Source organism: Candoia aspera, chromosome 13 (genome assembly GCF_035149785.1).
Source record: "Candoia aspera isolate rCanAsp1 chromosome 13, rCanAsp1.hap2, whole genome shotgun sequence".
Taxonomy (NCBI): Eukaryota; Metazoa; Chordata; class Lepidosauria; order Squamata; family Boidae; genus Candoia; species Candoia aspera.
In genome coordinates this window covers 6,428,570-6,446,227 of record NC_086165.1, presented here as the reverse complement: position 1 = coordinate 6,446,227, position 17,658 = coordinate 6,428,570, and the positions used below count along the sequence as shown (strand labels likewise).

General features: G+C 36.3%; 1 protein-coding gene across 6 annotated transcripts in view; it reads left to right on the top strand.

Annotated features, from left to right (window-relative positions):
* NEO1 (neogenin 1) overlaps nt 1–17,658 on the top strand; it is a 69,356-nt gene that overhangs the window by 36,232 nt on the left and 15,466 nt on the right. For 2 of the 6 annotated variants that reach the window (XM_063314364.1, XM_063314360.1), the window contains exons 7-20: nt 483–603; nt 4,908–5,067; nt 5,820–5,974; nt 6,124–6,272; nt 7,452–7,590; nt 9,710–9,759; nt 10,260–10,404; nt 11,251–11,361; nt 12,699–12,893; nt 13,252–13,347; nt 14,371–14,594; nt 14,741–14,879; nt 15,681–15,788; nt 17,200–17,394. In XM_063314364.1, coding sequence (XP_063170434.1) covers nt 483–603; nt 4,908–5,067; nt 5,820–5,974; nt 6,124–6,272; nt 7,452–7,590; nt 9,710–9,759; nt 10,260–10,404; nt 11,251–11,361; nt 12,699–12,893; nt 13,252–13,347; nt 14,371–14,594; nt 14,741–14,879; nt 15,681–15,788; nt 17,200–17,394 — 1,987 coding nt within the window. Of the gene's footprint in view, nt 1–482; nt 604–4,847; nt 5,068–5,819; nt 5,975–6,123; nt 6,273–7,451; nt 7,591–9,709; nt 9,760–10,259; nt 10,405–11,250; nt 11,362–12,698; nt 12,894–13,251; nt 13,348–14,370; nt 14,595–14,740; nt 14,880–15,680; nt 15,789–17,199; nt 17,395–17,658 lie in introns of all 6 variants that reach the window. The other 4 variants (XM_063314363.1, XM_063314358.1, XM_063314361.1 and 1 more) reach the window with 3 other exon arrangements.

Genomic DNA, 17,658 nt, shown 5'->3' with positions numbered 1-17,658 from the left:
ACAGACACCGGAGAGCAGCCTAGTGGAGGATATGGACTATCCTGCTATCCAGGCTGCATTAAAGAATGCGATCAAGTTGTTGATGTTGGAAGAAGAGATGACTTTTAAAATCAGTTGTTTTATGGACACTGAACAGAAAGGGAGCACCATCTTGCCCTGGCCTTGCTGATGGTACAGAATAGCTAGAAGTTGAACCACCAAAAGGAGATGAACATAAAGCAGCAGGAATTCATGCAGATTGGGCAATATGGAAATGACAGACAGAAGCACTGACTAACTTACTCCTGTTAGCAATGAATGGTATAAAGAGGGGGGAGTGAAGGTGTAAAGAACAAGGAATAAAATAAGGACAGGAAGACAATTGTGAACAAAAGTAACATGTATATGCACATTTTTATAGTTTTTGTTTCAAAATCCTGAATAGTGAATAGAAGATGTTATAGTGAATACTGTATATCTTTTTTTTTTTTTTTTTTTTAAAGAATGAGCATAACCTACAGGTTTTGGGTTTGGTGAAATCAGATGAAGGCTTTTATCAGTGTATTGCAGAAAATGATGTGGGGAATATACAGTCTGGAGCCCAGCTGATAATACTCGATCATGGTAAGAAAGTAGAGTCATATATTGTTAAAATATAGGGCAGAATATCAAGGTACATTTCCCTCCCCATGGGGCACTGTTCACCCATGGATAGATACTCCTTGTTCTGCCTACAGATTAATAATTTGTAAAATAAAATGTGCAAACGGTTGCTACTTAAACACAATATTTTAGGTATCGCAGAATATTTTAGCAACTTGTATGATTAATCTAAAACTCACAGGTTGTTTTAATGTAGTTACAGTGCATAAAATATAGATTGGGCCAATTCCTTGAAAACCGTTTAGTTTCATTAAAATCAGTGTTTTTGTGCTAATATGTATGAGTATTTAAGTGTGTGAGTCTGTGAGAAAAACAGATAATATATAGATAGATAAATATGCTTGCCCATGATATCTTACTGAAGTGGACTCATTGATAAGAGGCTACTCTTTATATGGTAATGCCATTGACTCCTGTAGCAATGTTGAGGAGTGCAAGTATACCCCAAACATACCGGAGCTACATGCACGAGGGGCATCTGTTTACCTTTGTTTCCTTCAAGTCTAATGTTGACCCAGCTTGTTCTGCTATCTTAACTTTATTCCTGTGTCGGTTGGTACCTCTCAGACCTCAGAATACTTTTCTCAATCGATACTTTCATGTGATACACACGGTCACTGTCAGTGTATACCATCTTTTGAAACCAAAGTAATCCACATTGCATTTGGATCTAGAAGGTATGGAAAAAAGTAGTCCTGATTTCTCGCTGTACTGCTTACTGCAGTCTGTCTTGGAGCAGGCCAACTAAACATTGGGGGAGTCTTGTGATCTTTTCAGTGTTTTATGCTCTTTAAGAATAAGTTCTGAAAAGTTGATAATGCCTCTCTGCAGCATCCCAATCTCATCTCCCCACCTTTTGGTAGACTTTTTCACCTTTCATTCTTCTTGCCTGAATTTCTGTCCCCCTTTTATCACATCCAGTTCACCCAACCCATTTTTAAAACTCTCCTTCTGCTGACCACCCCCTCCCCCCAAAAAACCATGTGCCATGACTATATATTCTGTTAAATGGTGGTAGCTACATTTACCTTAAATTTCAAAGATACCTATTTATTTTCATCTTTAATAGATTAAAGAATATTTTTCTATTCATGAATAGAAAAACAGCACAGACTCTTTTGTGCATCCCTTTATTAACTAGCACACATCCACTTGAATAATGCAGGACTCAATCTACAATTAACACATGCCTTTTTAGTGTTCTGTTATTATAAATCAGTACAGTTTGTCTTATCGGTATGAAATTTGTATCCATATTTCTTCTTGGTGAGCTGTTTATCCATAGGTTTAGGAGAAAAATTGAAATGACCTACGTTATACTATTGCTTTAAGAAGGTCCATTGGTAATGTGTTGGGTATTTTTCTTATTGGTGGGTAATATTCCAAGATAACCCCGAGGCTAGGTTTGTTGAAAAAGCCAAAGGGGTCTGGTTTACACACACAGCTAAGACTGTGATTTACTAACCACAATATTTAGGTTCACACGTGTTGCTGAGCTGGAACCAACCAACCACATTGTGATTTAACATGATATGTGAACTCATCCTGAATGTTTAGAATCAATTTTGATGCTATACATCAGAATCAGTTTTGATGCTATACTTTGGAAGATTTCACAGTTCTCAAAAAGATAAATCTTTGTGTAACAGCTAGATTTTAATGACATAATTATTTGCTGTTCTTCCTTCCATTTTTAAATTTCTCATAGAGCATGTTAGTGTGGCTTCTTTCATTGGGTTTGTAACCTCTAAGTGAAAGAGGTGAGCATGTCTCATTACTGCATACGTGCCAAATATTTTTCTGTGTTATGTTCCTCTCACATTAACATTGCTATCTTATCTAAAATATAGCATCACTTCTGGTTGGACTGGCAGGAAATGTTGCTTTCCCTTTTTAATGTTTGTTGATGTATTGATGGTGACACACCTTTTTATTATTTGGGCACAGTAGTAAAAGATAAAACGACTTCCTTTAAAACAAAATATTTCCCAAATATGGGAGGAGTGTTTTTTATTGCACTTTTATGATTTCCTTTAAAAGTTTGCACTGGAAAAAATTAAAGACAACATCCTAGTCAAAATACTAATACTAAAAGCAGGTATACTTTTAACAGCTTTAAACATCAGAAAAAGCCAACTGTCCAAAGTTTTAAATAATAAAAAATTCTTTACATTTTCCACATCATTCAAGAATTTTAATTATAACAGGCAGGGCTGGAATGTCTGTGCTGCAGAAGATCAATACAAATTTGCAGTCTGAAACGGTGAGCTCCAGTTTTGAATTGGCAATCTCCATACACTTCCCAATGCTTTACAGCCAAGTTGTGTATATGCCACAAAAATGCCTCGTTGATATAGTATTTGAACTTCTCTACAGTAATATTCTGTATAAGTGTTACTGTTCATCTCCTTAATTTTTTCCGTCTTTTGTTTTTTCCCCTTCAATGCTCTCCCCCCACCCCTTGTTTTAAAATTCATCTTTAATTCATCATTATGCCAAACCATTTTATATACCCTCTACATCTGTCAAGGGACTTGAATTGCCTCTGAAATATATTCCAGTGCATAAATAATACTGTATCAGTTAATGATTGCCTCCAGTTAATATTGGAAAATAACACTGCTTAAAGAAGACAAAAGAGGAAATAACTGAAGCCCTTTTCTGTTATCACATGTAAAGGATCCTGTTCTAATTATGGTTCTTCAATATGGTTGTACCAGGCAGAATATTATTGGCCAGTGTTGGGGAACAAAGTAATCATTCTGTGATAGAATGGATGATCAGATTATGGAATTTAGTTATAATGACTTTGTTAATGAGTTTTTACTAGATTTAATGAACAGAGATATAATATGCAATTTTAAAGAATTTTTTAATTGAATATTCTTCTTTGTTCAGAGCAATTAATTAAAATATAATTGTTGCATTAAAAGGAAAATATTGTTTTAAATTAGTTGGACCACTCTAGTATGACATTTCAGATTGAGGTATTTTAGATCAATAAAAAGTAAGTGTCCAAAATGTACCAATATTTTAATATTCACAGCTCTACTGTGCTCCCTTACCTTGTATGTTCTACATGTCTGTCCTAGATCTGCTAGGAACAGATGCCAGAATCATTTCTGTGACACCCTCCCCACAATGATAGCAGGGTCATGTCTGTCTAGTGCTAAATGCCGCAGAGTTCAAGTATCAACTCTCCTAGCCAATCAGATTACTAAATACAGTTTATAGCTGAGTTCACACATTGCAGTATGCTGTGATGCAATTGTTTCATTTTCATTTAGCATGACAGGTAAATGAGGTAGCCAGACATCGGGAGTACGCCAGACAATCTGGACGTTTCAAAGATTGTCCTCCATTGAACTCTGCCTTTGAGGCCTTGCTATGTCTCCACTCTTCCTTTTTCTTTTTTTTTTGGTCTGCCCTGCTTCTGTCTTGGAGATAGTAAGAGTGTATGCAGTTGCAGGCCTGATTTGGCTGGTCTCCCAAAGAGCTGGTCTGCAGAAGGAAGACAACCTATGGATGGCAGAAGACCAGAGTACTCTAGCAGTTGTATGGGTTTCTTCTGGTAGCCCTAGTTTTAAGTAATTCAGTACATTCACACTTCCTGGGCTAATAGATGGAACAGAGCCTGATGGGTCCTTTAGGAAGGTGGGTCAACACAGTAGAATATGCAGTTCTACTGTGTTGTTAGGCAACTTAAAGTATGCATAGAAGAATCAGTAAATTGAATCAGAGGGTGGATTCTTATTGCAAGAGATATAACCTTGTGGTTCAACTTTACTAATGAAAATGAAGTCTTGTTCAGGTCCATGCGTTTGATTGCAAATTGAACAGATGGTTTTCTAAAAATTAACTATTACACCATAACAAAACTTAATTGCCAGAAACTAATGTTTTAATTATGAAATTATACTTTATCTGTAATTTTCATCCTACCCTTCCTTCTCACTTTCATTATAATGGAGATTGTTGATTGCTTCTCCAATAGTGATGTCTCCTTGATATTTCCCATTAGTTTTCAGTAGTTACCTTTTTGCCTGCATGCCAACCTTCAGTTTAATGGCCTTTTTTGTGTGTTCATTTTGTTTTGTTTTCCATCGTGGTTTTGTTTATTTCTTTTTTTGGTTTTTTTTTCTGCTTTCTCTTTAAATCGTCGTGATGTTTGCCCTTCATATTCCCCAATGTTTGCACATGACAAGATGTTGCCATCCCAACATTACCTCCCACTTCACTGACCAGTGCCACTACTGACCATCTAGCACCAGCTACAACTGGACCCTTGCCTTCTGCCCCTCGAGATGTGGTGGCTTCTCTTGTATCTACTCGCTTCATCAAGCTAACATGGAGGACACCTGCATCTGATCCACAGGGAGACAATCTTACCTACTCAGTATTTTACACCAAGGAAATGAGTAACAGGTACGCTTACTTAAATATTGTTAAACCGTGTGAAAATTTAGGAGAACTATTGACATATACATTTTATACTCCTGTTGCTGAAATATTTTTTTTAAACATGCATGAAATGCAGATTTCACATTGCAGTTTATGAAACATAGTGCATGCACACACACACACACACACAAATGAATAAGCTGTGCATTCTTTTTGAACGGTTCCTTTGTCTCCACTCTGCACCACCTGAAAGGGTTTGGCAATATTCTTGAGCAGAAATACTGATAGTTTATAAAGCATCAGAGATGTATATTGAGATTTTGGGGGTGCCCTGCAAACTCAAAGGTGAATGCACTTCGCTTTTGACTATTAATTTATATAATACATGACCATTTGGAAATTTATATAAACATGACCATTTGGAAATAAAATCCATTGGAATTACTGTGCCCCAGTTTGTGCAGTTAAATAGTTGTAAACAAAAGACCATATGAGTACAACTTTTAAAAGTATTGAGAGAAAAGGTTGTAACTGTGTCTGAAGTTTGTTCCCTTTGATAGCATTTACTGCCAACACGCATACTTAGAACAAAGTTACAACTCCTAAGAAACTGATCAGCATTACGCTAACATGTAGGATAATGGTGTATTGATATGTTATGTAGTGTTCATAATTTCTTGCTTGTGTGCATTGAATAGTATTGTCCATTTTTTTCTGTCCTAATAAGTCTTATCTTACGTGCCCATTTCTCCTCCCAACCCTTTTTTTATATAAAGGGAGCGTGTTGAAAACACAAGTCATCCTGGAGAAATGCAAGTGACGATTCAAAACCTGATGCCTGAAACAGTATATATTTTCAGAGTGGTAGCACAGAACAAACATGGACCTGGGGAGAGTTCAGTACCATTGAAAGTAGCCACACAGCCTGAGGGTAAGCATTAAGTATTTGTTATGACTGCTAATGCAGATAATGATAAAAGTGGGTCTGTATGTTCCATTGAATAGTTTGCTATTTACATTGACCTTTTAAGGTTTTGTTGAACTTTTATTATTTCATAACACGTCCTGCTTATTATTTAGTTCAGCTTCCAGGTCCAGCCCCCAACATTCGTGCATATGCTAACTCTCCCACATCAATCACTGTGACTTGGGGTACACCCTTATCTGGCAATGGTGAGATCCAGAACTACAAGCTATATTACATGGAGAAGGGAACAGAGAATGAACAGGTGAGATACATTATCTTTAGCATATATGTTAGGAAAAGAATTTTTATACTACTTGCATTTTTTTATATATTGTAATTTTATTGTGTATTTATTGTTTTATTGATTATTGTTGTAAACTGCCCAGAGTCCCTCTGATGGGAGGAGATGGGCGGTGACAAATTTGATAGATAGATAAATAAATAAAATAAATAAATATTACGATTACGGGGTATAATTCTAGGATCTGTTTTGCCATTTTGCTGCTCCTAATAGCTAAGCTCTAAAAAAACATCTCCAGTTACATCAAACCAAGGAAGGTATGGTCTTTAGGGAAGCCCTTGTTCTCTGTGCTGCTGCTTGCAGATATATGCTTGATGGTAATGCAGGGGTGAGCCTTTTCCTGATTGTAATTGTCTGGTGGAATGACTTTCTCTCTTGAAGACTGATGAATTTTAGCATATATTAAAACCCAATATTTTTATATTGGCTTTCCCAGCTATCCATCCTCTTAATATTGGTCTTTCTGATATATTGTTTTATCCAGTTGTATGATTATTGTAAACCAATATACAAATACTGTAATTTTATATTTTACCTGGTAACAAATGTTCACTGACATTCTGTTCTCAGCAATGACAGTTTCTCTTTAGAATTAGCTGCCTTTGTTCTTTTTGGATCCTTCACTACTTAAACATTTTCATTATCATTGTTAATCAGTTAGGTAAATTAGTACTTCTTAAGGTAGGTTAGTATTATCCCCGGCAAGTATTTCAGTTAACACTGAAAGCAAGATCTTGGGGATTTGACTTTGTCAGAATACTTTTGTCAATACTTCCTTCCATTTTTAATATATTGGTGCAAAGCTCTAGAAGCATTCATTTATTCAGAAACAATGCCTTCATTATCCTGACTGGTTAGGAAGCTTTGCTCTAATTCTAAATAGACTATTTTGTCCTCAATTATATTATGTTTAGGATGTGAACACAGAATAGCTGGGATCACACCCATGAAGGGGAAATTCCAGAATCAGAAATGGGCAAATAATTTCAGCCTCATACGGACTGGCTGAGCCTATTAAATAAATTATCAAGCCCAAATTAATACATTTATATATGTATAAATGTATACATATCAATTTATATGTATATAAATTGATATACACACAAATTTATACATCATGATTTACATCTTTTCAAATAGGACGTTGATGTTGGAGGTCTTTCCTATACAATAATCGGTTTGAAAAAATATACAGAGTATAGCTTCAGAGTTGTGGCCTACAATAAACATGGTCCAGGAGTCTCTACTCAAGATGTTGTCATTCGTACACTGTCAGATGGTAAGTGTCTTCTAATTGCAGTAATAATGCGTATCTATTTATTTACATTCTGTACGTAACAGATTGGACTTGGCTTCTTCATACTGTATAGATCTAAGTAAGAAATTTGTTGCACTGAAATCTCTTGGGAATAATTACGTTTTCTTGGGTTTTTCCCTTGCATTTTCTCCATTTTACCATTTTGCCTTCTATTTTGGCATTGAGAGAACTATTTTGAGAGACAGTGTGTGTCTGTGTGTGTGTGTGTATATATATATCTTTGCTGCTATCAACAGTTATATGGTATAATTATCTGGTCAAGCCTTTGTAGACACTAGTCTGAAAATGTATACATTGGTATTATATGAATGTTCAGCGAAATTGATAGATGGATCATGGTAAAATCCACTTGCATTTAAACTGGAGCAGCTATAATTCATTTTTAATTTACATTGGGGATATAGTGCTCTCTGTTAGATGTTCATCGTAAGGAAGCCATTCTCTAAACAGTTTGGTCCTAATTCACTGTTTCACCATTCAACTCATTTTATTTTGATGATTTGCTGATGGATTGATATTTATAAGACAGTGAAGACAGCTAATAGCAGTAAAAACAGAATAGGAATAAATAGTATAAATAAGGTCAAACTGAAAAGACCTGATTGCAATTAGCTAAAACATAGCTTCATTTCCATTTATATGCTATATGTTCTCTTAAAACTTAAGGGTCCTTTAAATATTAAAAGAAATGGGGAAATGTCTCTGTAGCATTATAGTTAGCTTCAGCCATTTTCCTCTGAGTTATTTGAAAAAATCCTCTTTGTCTACTAATAAATAATAACATAATTGCTCTTTTCCCTCCCCTGTAGAGAGTTTTAAGTTTTGCTTTTTATACTTATCTATCCACATAATGATGGTAAAGTGACTTACCCTCATCCACTACAGGTTTTAAACCAATGTGTATTTTGATCAACCAGGCTGCAACATATGAGCATGTATTTATTTTATATTATAGTTACGTTTATATATATTTATATTACATTTATATGTTTATATTTATATATATTTATATTATATTTATATTTATATGTACATTGTATTTTTTTTAGTGATACGTTATTTTTAGTATTTGTAAATCGCCCAGAGTCGTCGTATACGAGTTGGGCGGTTGAGAAGTTCAATGAATAAATAAATAAATAAATGTATCTTTACAAAGTAACTGAAAAAGCTTATAGCTACTAGATCATGAATGGAAAAGTAATAATATTAACTGTGTTCTGGAAAATGGGTTGAATGGAAGTCACATTGAATTTTAAAAGCTGATGCTAACTAGAAAGTCAAAACATACTCAGCTTTGATTAAGTTGTGATACTTTTTAGGTACAATTCCAAAAATATTTTTACCAACGCAGATACTGTTTAATGTTTACTATTCATATTAAGTATAAACATCAAGGTGGTATTATATTGAGTTTAATAAACTTTTGATTTAGATTGAGTTTATGTTGTGCCTGTGTGTGACCACTCATTTGTACCAAATGTTTGCGCATGGCAAAGTGCCTTTAAGGGTGATATAGGAAAATGTGAACTGTGACTTGTTCCAGTGGAAACTTTATGTATTAATCTGTTCACTTTTTAAAAAATTCATGAATGCTGAATATTTCCAATCATGGACATAACTCTGCTAACGTGGGCTTTTCTTCTGAATATGGAGAATGGTTGCAGAGAATGATGTTTTTTAGTAGTTGCTTCCACTGTAGAGAAATCTTCCCTAGTAAAACTTTGTTTATTGGGATTCAGAAATATGATCGAAACTTGGCTTTTCAAGGAGGGTGAAACTTATACGAAAATATTATTGAGGTGATGTACAGGTAGCCCTCATTATCCATGGACTCATCATCTATGGTGTTGCAATATCCATGGTTGGAAAATACAGACCAGATCTTGTTCTCAGCAATACACGGTTTTGTGTATCCATGATTTTTGAGGGTTTTTGTTTGCTTGTTTATGTATATTGTATGCAAGTGTTTTTTTCATAGTCTTCTTATCAATGGTTGTTTGGGGGTCCCCTCTCCTGTATTTCTCTTACTTTGAACCAGACACCTGGATGGATTTTGAGTAACTTCTTTTAATGTTTCTAGTTCCCAGTGCTGCACCCCAGAATCTAACACTAGAAGTGCAAAACTCCAAGGTAAGACACTTCTCTCTTTAGACATGAGTAAAGGATCCTGATTTTCTACCTTAGATCTTGAGCGTGCAATGAATTAGTTGATAAGCTTCCTTCCTTTTTTCTTTTTTTTTTTGCACTGGATACAATCTCAATTTGCTTGCTTAAAGCTGCAGCAAACATTGACTATACTAGCCAGTGTGCAAATGGTTAAGACATTCGTTTTAGGACCAGCGGTGAAGAGTAATGTTAATGTTTCAAAGTATCTTGTGGGAATTCCTTAGTATGGAAGATTATAGATACGTACATACAAATATAGATAGAATATTATTTGCAAGTTACGCAGTTGGGTTGTTTCCAGATATATAATTTTAATGCCAGAGATGTTACGTAAGTTTATATACAATATTTCTAGGTATGTGTAAATTATTTCTTGGAGCAGTATAGTGGAGATTGATGAAGCATGACATTAGTATAATTTAATTTAAAGGATATGATTTATAATGCCATTTAACTTCCCACAGAGCATTATGATGCATTGGCAGCCTCCTCCCACAGGAACACACAATGGGCAAATCACTGGCTATAAGATTCGATACCGAAAAGTGATTCGCAAAAGTGACGTGACTGAAATCGTTGTTGGGACACAGCTTTCACAGCTAATTGAAGGTGAATAAGCTGGAATTCTCTGTCTAATAACAGCAGAAACTAATTGCAAGCTTCTTACTTTAGGAAAGTTGTTCCATGGAAAACAAGAGGGCATATTATAAAAAATAACATTCTCTGCCTTTGTTATATTTCTTTTGCTCATGGAAGTCCTGCCATCTTGTTTTAGTTTGTGTGTTCATCACAGATACTCCTTTTCACTCAAGCCTTCCTAAAGACTGGTGGGTAATTCTTGTCTCTCAGGAACTATCTCTTTAGTTTTGCCTTCCCTGTCTTTGAACTAAGGCCTAACTTATCTAGGAATGTCCCCATAAATCAGGTTTATCAGATAAGAATATTTTACTTCACACTTTTAATTGATTTGTTATGCCTTTGTCTAGGTGTTCTGTTTTTATAGACGAAGTTAAGACTACCTGCTGTGGAAATAAATACACTGAGTAAATCATTTGAAACTCTCAGTCCTTCTATTTGCTAAAGGAAAATTATATATTCTTTTGCCACTGACATACAGGAGAGGTCACTGCAGTGTGTCAGTCCTGTCATGCCTGACAGATAGTAATTTCTGTCAACTGAATCTCTTGGTGTCTTACAGCAAATATTGTTGATTTGTCCTTCTTAGCTTTGGGTTATGCTCAAGTAACCATCGGAAAGATGAAAGGCCAAAACATAAAGTATTTATTTAACTAGATCTGTGTCAGCTCTGACTCAAATTATAACTTAGGAATAATAATCATTCATTAGGGCCCTTAGAAGGAACAGAAGGATGGAACGGTTGCTATCCTAATTAGAAGCAGAAAGTTTACACTTAATATTGAAAACTATATTTTAGTGTGATGTGTTTTATATTAGGTTTGGAGCGAGGTACAGAGTACAGCTTCCGAGTGGCTGCCTTAACAGTCAATGGCACAGGAATATCTACAGACTGGGTATCGGCAGAAACATTTGAAAGTGACCTTGACGGTATGTTTACCAAGATTTACCAAGATTATGTGCATTATGAATATGAAAGCGGTGTGAGAAAATACAGAAATCTTTTATATTCCCTTGCCGAAGGATGAAAAAGTGTTTGTATGGAGTATCTGTAAGCTGGCAGCAGGGCAGAAGGGAACGTGTCCCTGTTAGTGAAGAAACCAGTTTGACATGCAGTCCAACTCAGCCACAGTTCGTAGTGATCTAGGTGCATCAGAACGTTGGTAGGAAAGTGTGTACCACTGAGTTTAATGCCAAATGGATGGATGTCTTGTCCATCTATATTACGTTACTTTAAATAATAAAACCAGAGCTTAATAGGCTAAATGACTTGCCACGTGTACTATACATGGTCAGTATAGTACTGCAAGGCAGGGAATGATGTGCTGGTTGTCTTACCAATAGCCATATGATTTTCTCTCTTCCTGGGTGCTTTCCTTTCCTCAGATGGCCAGAGTAGGGGATCTCATAAGACCATGATGAGGTTGCATTCATGAGAGTATCCATGATTAGCTGGGATTACTGGGGTTACTAACCTGAGATGAAATGTAAGGGAGTTGGGACAGGGGTCCAACAGATCAATTTTTGTCTTGAAAACATCAAATATAAACAGCCTGACTAACTCTCATTGTATTTTCTGTCCTTTAAATTAAACGCCAGAGCCGTGTAGAGCAGCCTTTCTCAATTTTTTGACCCTGGAGAAACCTTCGAAATATTCTTCAGGCCTTGGGCACATTCAGGCTCAAATGTAGGCCAGAAGTTACAAAACTGTGTTTGTTTCACGTGCTGGCCTGTATGTATGCACTAACAGCGTTCTTAAACTAAACATAAAGAATGAAACTTGCCTCTTTAATGTGAGTTGCCCGCATTTGAAATAACTGTTTAAATAAATCATGATCTCCCAGGGAACCCCCGCCGTGGAACCCTGGTTGAGAAGCCCTGGTGTAGAGGGCATAGGAAATGGCCTTGAAGGGCAGGAGGAATTGCTGCTATCGAGGCTACAGACAGATACACGGGGCTTGAGGCTATTCCAAGAAACGGATTTGAGAAAACATCTCAAGACAGGCCCCTCCCTAGTTCACCCAAAGATAAAGTGAGGGAGGGGGGAAGCACATTCAGACTTGCAAGATTCTGTTGTAATAGCTATTACAGTAAAAGTAGTCCTGACCTGCATGGCATTGGTTGCTCAGTCTGGTCTATTTTACATGGCTGACAAACTGATACAATAACCTAAATAAGTCAGTGATGTCTCTTAACAGGAAACAACATCCTTTGGGTTTATTATTTCTTAAGTTAACTTGTTTAAATGATAATGTCTCCTCTTATAGAATCTCGTGTTCCAGAAGTTCCAAGTTCCTTGCATGTCCGTCCACTTGTAACAAGTATTGTTGTTAGCTGGACTCCACCCGAAAACCAGAACATCGTGGTCAGAGGTTATGCTATCGGGTACGGGGTAGGCAGTCCCCATGCTCAGACCATCAAGGTGGATTATAAGCAACGATACTACACTATTGAAAATTTGGGTAAGAAAAACTACAGGATATTTTATTCTGATATTTTTCTAAGTAACAATGTAAAGGCAATATTGATCAAAATGCTTGCTTTTTATGTTCTCATTGGTGTTTCTTTTGGTGTTAAAAGTATCTGCTTCTATATCCACTCTAGATTTTATGATGTTTGGAAATGATTTCAGAACTCTCTCTGAAAACAGATGTTTCTGTAGCACTCCAGAATCTCATGTTTAATACACACTAATAGAATTAAAAGTCACGTGGTTTTGTGCTGTTTGGTGTGTCTGAAAACATCAAGCACGTTTATTATAATAGAAAAAAATAATGCCTTGTAATAAATTGAATTAACCATTTTGATTTTTTTTTCTAGATCCCAGTTCTCATTATGTGATAACTCTGAAAGCATATAACAATGTTGGTGAAGGAATCCCTCTTTATGAGAGTGCAGTGACCAGGGCCTACACAGGTAAAGGATGAGAGTGGCCTACGTGGTTTAGCTCAAAAATATATTGGAGTTCAAATGGTTTATAGTTTGCTGGTGGCTTGTTTCTTTGTTCAGTGTTCAGAGATAATTTGCTGAACCATCTTCTGAACAATGACTTTTAAATCTGGATCAGTGATTCCTTGATTTCCTTTCTAACTCCTACTGTCAATCTGGAACATTAGCCGTAGCATGGATTATACATTCTTAAATTTGCTTGCTGAGTTTCCCAATCTACAGTATTATAATTGTAAGCATGTTGGTATAAATGTATGTGAGTCAAAGCATGTTACGTTTCTCAATAATGTGTGTAGTTATCACTCTTTAAATTAAATGGCCAGTTAGATAAAAACAAGCTTTTAAACACTGTAGACAAGTAACCTTTGTGATACTGATACTATTTGACCAATGGCACTGTCTGGTGTGCAGTTTGAAAGAAAATACTTACTGAGAATTTTGTTGCTGGGTGGTGGTGGTGGTTTTTGCTAGGTCCTAGATGTCCTTATAAGGATATTTTCTGAATTTCTTTCAGCTTGCAGAAATGCAGACTTTCCTTTTAATACTATGTATTAATACTGTATATTCCTCTATCACTTTCTCTGTTGGATGGTAATTCTACCTTGATTTTCCAGCATCAGTTTGGAGTTGGAATAAGTTAATGTTTTAATGCAACTAATACTGTGTATCTCAATTGAGTAAACTTTTTCAAATGAACATTAAGATTTGAAAGTCATTGTTCTTGTTAACTTTGATAACAACCTACTTAAACGTTAAGTCCTGTAGAGTCTGCTTTTGCCTTGTATTTTTAAAAGGAAGCAAAATAATCACTGAAAACTTTTTTGCTGGTGCTGTGTTGCCTATTAACTCTGGCTTTTCTCTCTTTTTCTCCACTTCTCACCTTTCATTTCATTGTATTACCCTGCATTCCACCCTTTTGTTTCTATTCATGTATAATGCCACCTTTCTTTTTTATTGTAATACCCTACTTTTTACCCATCAATTCTTTAGACACTTCTGAAGTTGATTTATTTGTTGTTAATGCTCCGTACACTCCAGTGCCAGATCCCTCCCCCATGATGCCACCTGTGGGAGTTCAGGCTTCCATACTGAGCCACGACACCATTCGAATCACCTGGGCAGACAACTCTCTGCCAAAGAATCAGAAGGTTTCGGATGCCCGTTACTACACAGTCCGCTGGAAAACCAACATTCCTGCAAACACAAAGTACAAGGTAAGAAAAATGTTAGGACTACAGGATTTTTGCCAAAACCTTCTGCAATTAAAAAAGAGATCTAATACGTGTTTTCCATGAGTGACCAAGAGAAAGAGCACTGGTAGGAACTAAATATTTACATTCTTATTCTGTAATTTTCATAGACAGCAAATACAACTACCTTAAGCTTCTTGGTCACTGGCTTAAAACCAAACACTTTATATGAATTCTCTGTAATGGTGACAAAAGGCCGAAGATCAAGCACTTGGAGTATGACAGCACATGGAACTACTTTTGAGCAAGGTATGAGTCATGTGCTACCCCTTTTTTACAGGATTATGTTGCTGCTTCCTTTTCTAAACATCTGAACGTAAATACTGTGCTAGTAATCAGTCATTTGTTTTTCTCAGGATGTGGAAGAACTGCCACAATGCTGACAGCAAAAAAGGTCCTATATGCAAATAAGTAGCTTTCTTTGGCATTACATACTTTCAGTAGGCCAAACAACTAAATTTGTATTTGTGCTTCAGATCTGTCTTCTAAATTTCTTCTAGTCCTCAAGTGGGTATTATTCAGGAACTTTATTATTTTGATGGTGATTTTAAACTTCCCCCCCCATCTCATCCTAGATAAATACAAATGAATATCTGTTAATGTAGCACATGTTTGAAACATGCAAAAGAAAATAGAGTGTGGGCTGTAATTTTTCTATCCTTTTTTAAATTCCACAGAACACATGATTTGAAACTGTACAAAATGCAGTTAGAATTCAATGGAATCATTTCTTATAACTTTCACTGATACTGTTATAAATTACAGTTCAGTGTATTGTCTAGTAAGTAGGAAGGTTTAGAAGACATGAGAGTAAGGGCTGATGGTGAGGGGTGGCCTTTGATAAGATGCCACTCATCAGAAGTATTACATTTATTTTAAGCCCTGCTTGCAAAATCTTAAGCTTTTTAGTATTTGTGTTGCTGCATTAGCAGGAAAATTTTAAGGTACTATTGCATGGCAGCTTATATTTTTGTAATTGGCTTTAATTCTTTGTAGAAAAGACACTAAATTATAAAGATTTATGTCTGTTTAATTTAAATTTTCTTGCAGTTCCAACTTCTCCACCAAAGGATGTAACAGTTGTCAGCAAGGAAGGAAAGCCCAGAACTATAATAGTCAACTGGCAACCTCCATCTGAAGCCAATGGCAAAATTACAGGTGAAATGGCTTTTGGATATAACACAATAGAGGAGAACATACGTAGTTCAGGGTTGAACTGTAGAGTCCAGAGCACATCCTCTCCAGCAGCCTACACCCAGATAAGCAGGGATTAACACCAGACAAACAATCAGGCAGAAAACAACACCCCAATCAAGGAACCACCAAGGAGAAAACCAGACCCCCACCAACATGGGCAGGGCAAGCTACTGTATATAAACAGGGAGCAAACCCCACACTCACTGACACTGATGGTGTTACCTAGTTGGGTAATGAAACATCTGCAAGCCAACAACCAAGCTCAGGGAGCATCACGGACTCTATGGATAAAATACAGTGGTGATGATGTTATAAATAAATGGGAATAAATGTATTAATTGTATTGGATAAAGCTCTAAGCTCTTTATAGGTTGTAGATACATAATATTTTTGGGGCCAGAAGGCAGCTTATGTTTTGGATAACATAAGCTGCCTTCTTATGTTGGATGGATCCACACCAAATGCAAACAGTATGTATGCACTTGTCCCTTGTCTGTGCAAATGTTAGGGCTGTGCAATGCCTTGGATTTGATTTCAGAAAGATACTGAAGAATACAGAGAGGTACAGATGTAGTGCTTGTCTCCAACTTCTTAAGTAGCTTCCCACCACCCCAGCCTGAGTTGCACAACAGCTGTGGAGAGCAGCTGCACAATGCAGGAAAGGAAGCAGCTACCTGACAGTTGCAAAGGGATGCTGTATTCATGCCCTTGTGTGCTTTGAAGCACTTTTTGGGAGTTGATTCCAAAGTATTGCACAGCTTTCCTACATATGTTTATATAGTCTCACACACTTGGTTTAAGCAGCAGCTGGAAGAAAGTACATGTGTAGTTGAGGACTGGGCTTAGAATGAATGGATGGGGAGGGAGTCTCACATTCATTGCACAAGGAAAAATTAGAAAAGATGGATTCGGTAATTAGCTTAATGCTATTATTTATTTTTGTGAAGGAGACCTACACGAGGTCATCAAAAGAATTTTTCTTTGCTTATGTTTTATTGTGGTACATAGAAAATAATCCTTCCTGTCACATTTCTTCAGCAATGCAAATGGTTTTCTTCTGTGAGTTATGGAATATGTGAATCTGAGACTTGGATTTAATAATGTATTATCCATTTTTCCTTTAGTGCTCCATAGCAATTTCAGATGTTTCAGTTAATCTAGCTTACATTTTAAATGTGCATGGGTTTTACTTGGTTAGATGTAAATAGGCTAAAACAAGGACGTGACCTTGATTTCCTTTTCTAATGGCAGTAATTCAATACGTGTGTGTCTTTAGCAGAAGAGATTGTAGGAAAACTTGAGAAATATGAAATTTTCAGAGCTTGGAAGTGTGCCTTCATAATTCACCAGCCCTTCTATTTTTGTTGTGCAGGATATATAATTTACTATAGCACAGATGTCAATGCTGAAATACACGATTGGGTCATTGAACCGGTAGTAGGCAATAGACTGACCCACCAGATTCAAGAGTTAACCCTTGACACAGCATATTATTTCAAAATCCAAGCCCGTAACTCCAAAGGCATGGGCCCTATGTCAGAGGCTGTACAGTTCAGGACACCTAAAGGTAGGTTGCAGTGGAATATTGTATGCTTCTGATTAAGTATACAAGACAAGCAATTTATGAGGAAAGGGGTTTTGCATGGTGCTGGGAACTGTTAAGAGATTAAAAAAAAAAAAGCAATTTTCTACCTGGGATTTTGGCTTAATTTTGCCCATGACCCAGGTGGATGGAAACAAATGGTTATTAAAATGTTTGCACTAAAATAAGAGAAATAGATAGTCATTTTTCAGGCCATTTCTGTAAGGTGAAAACCAATAAACTAAACAC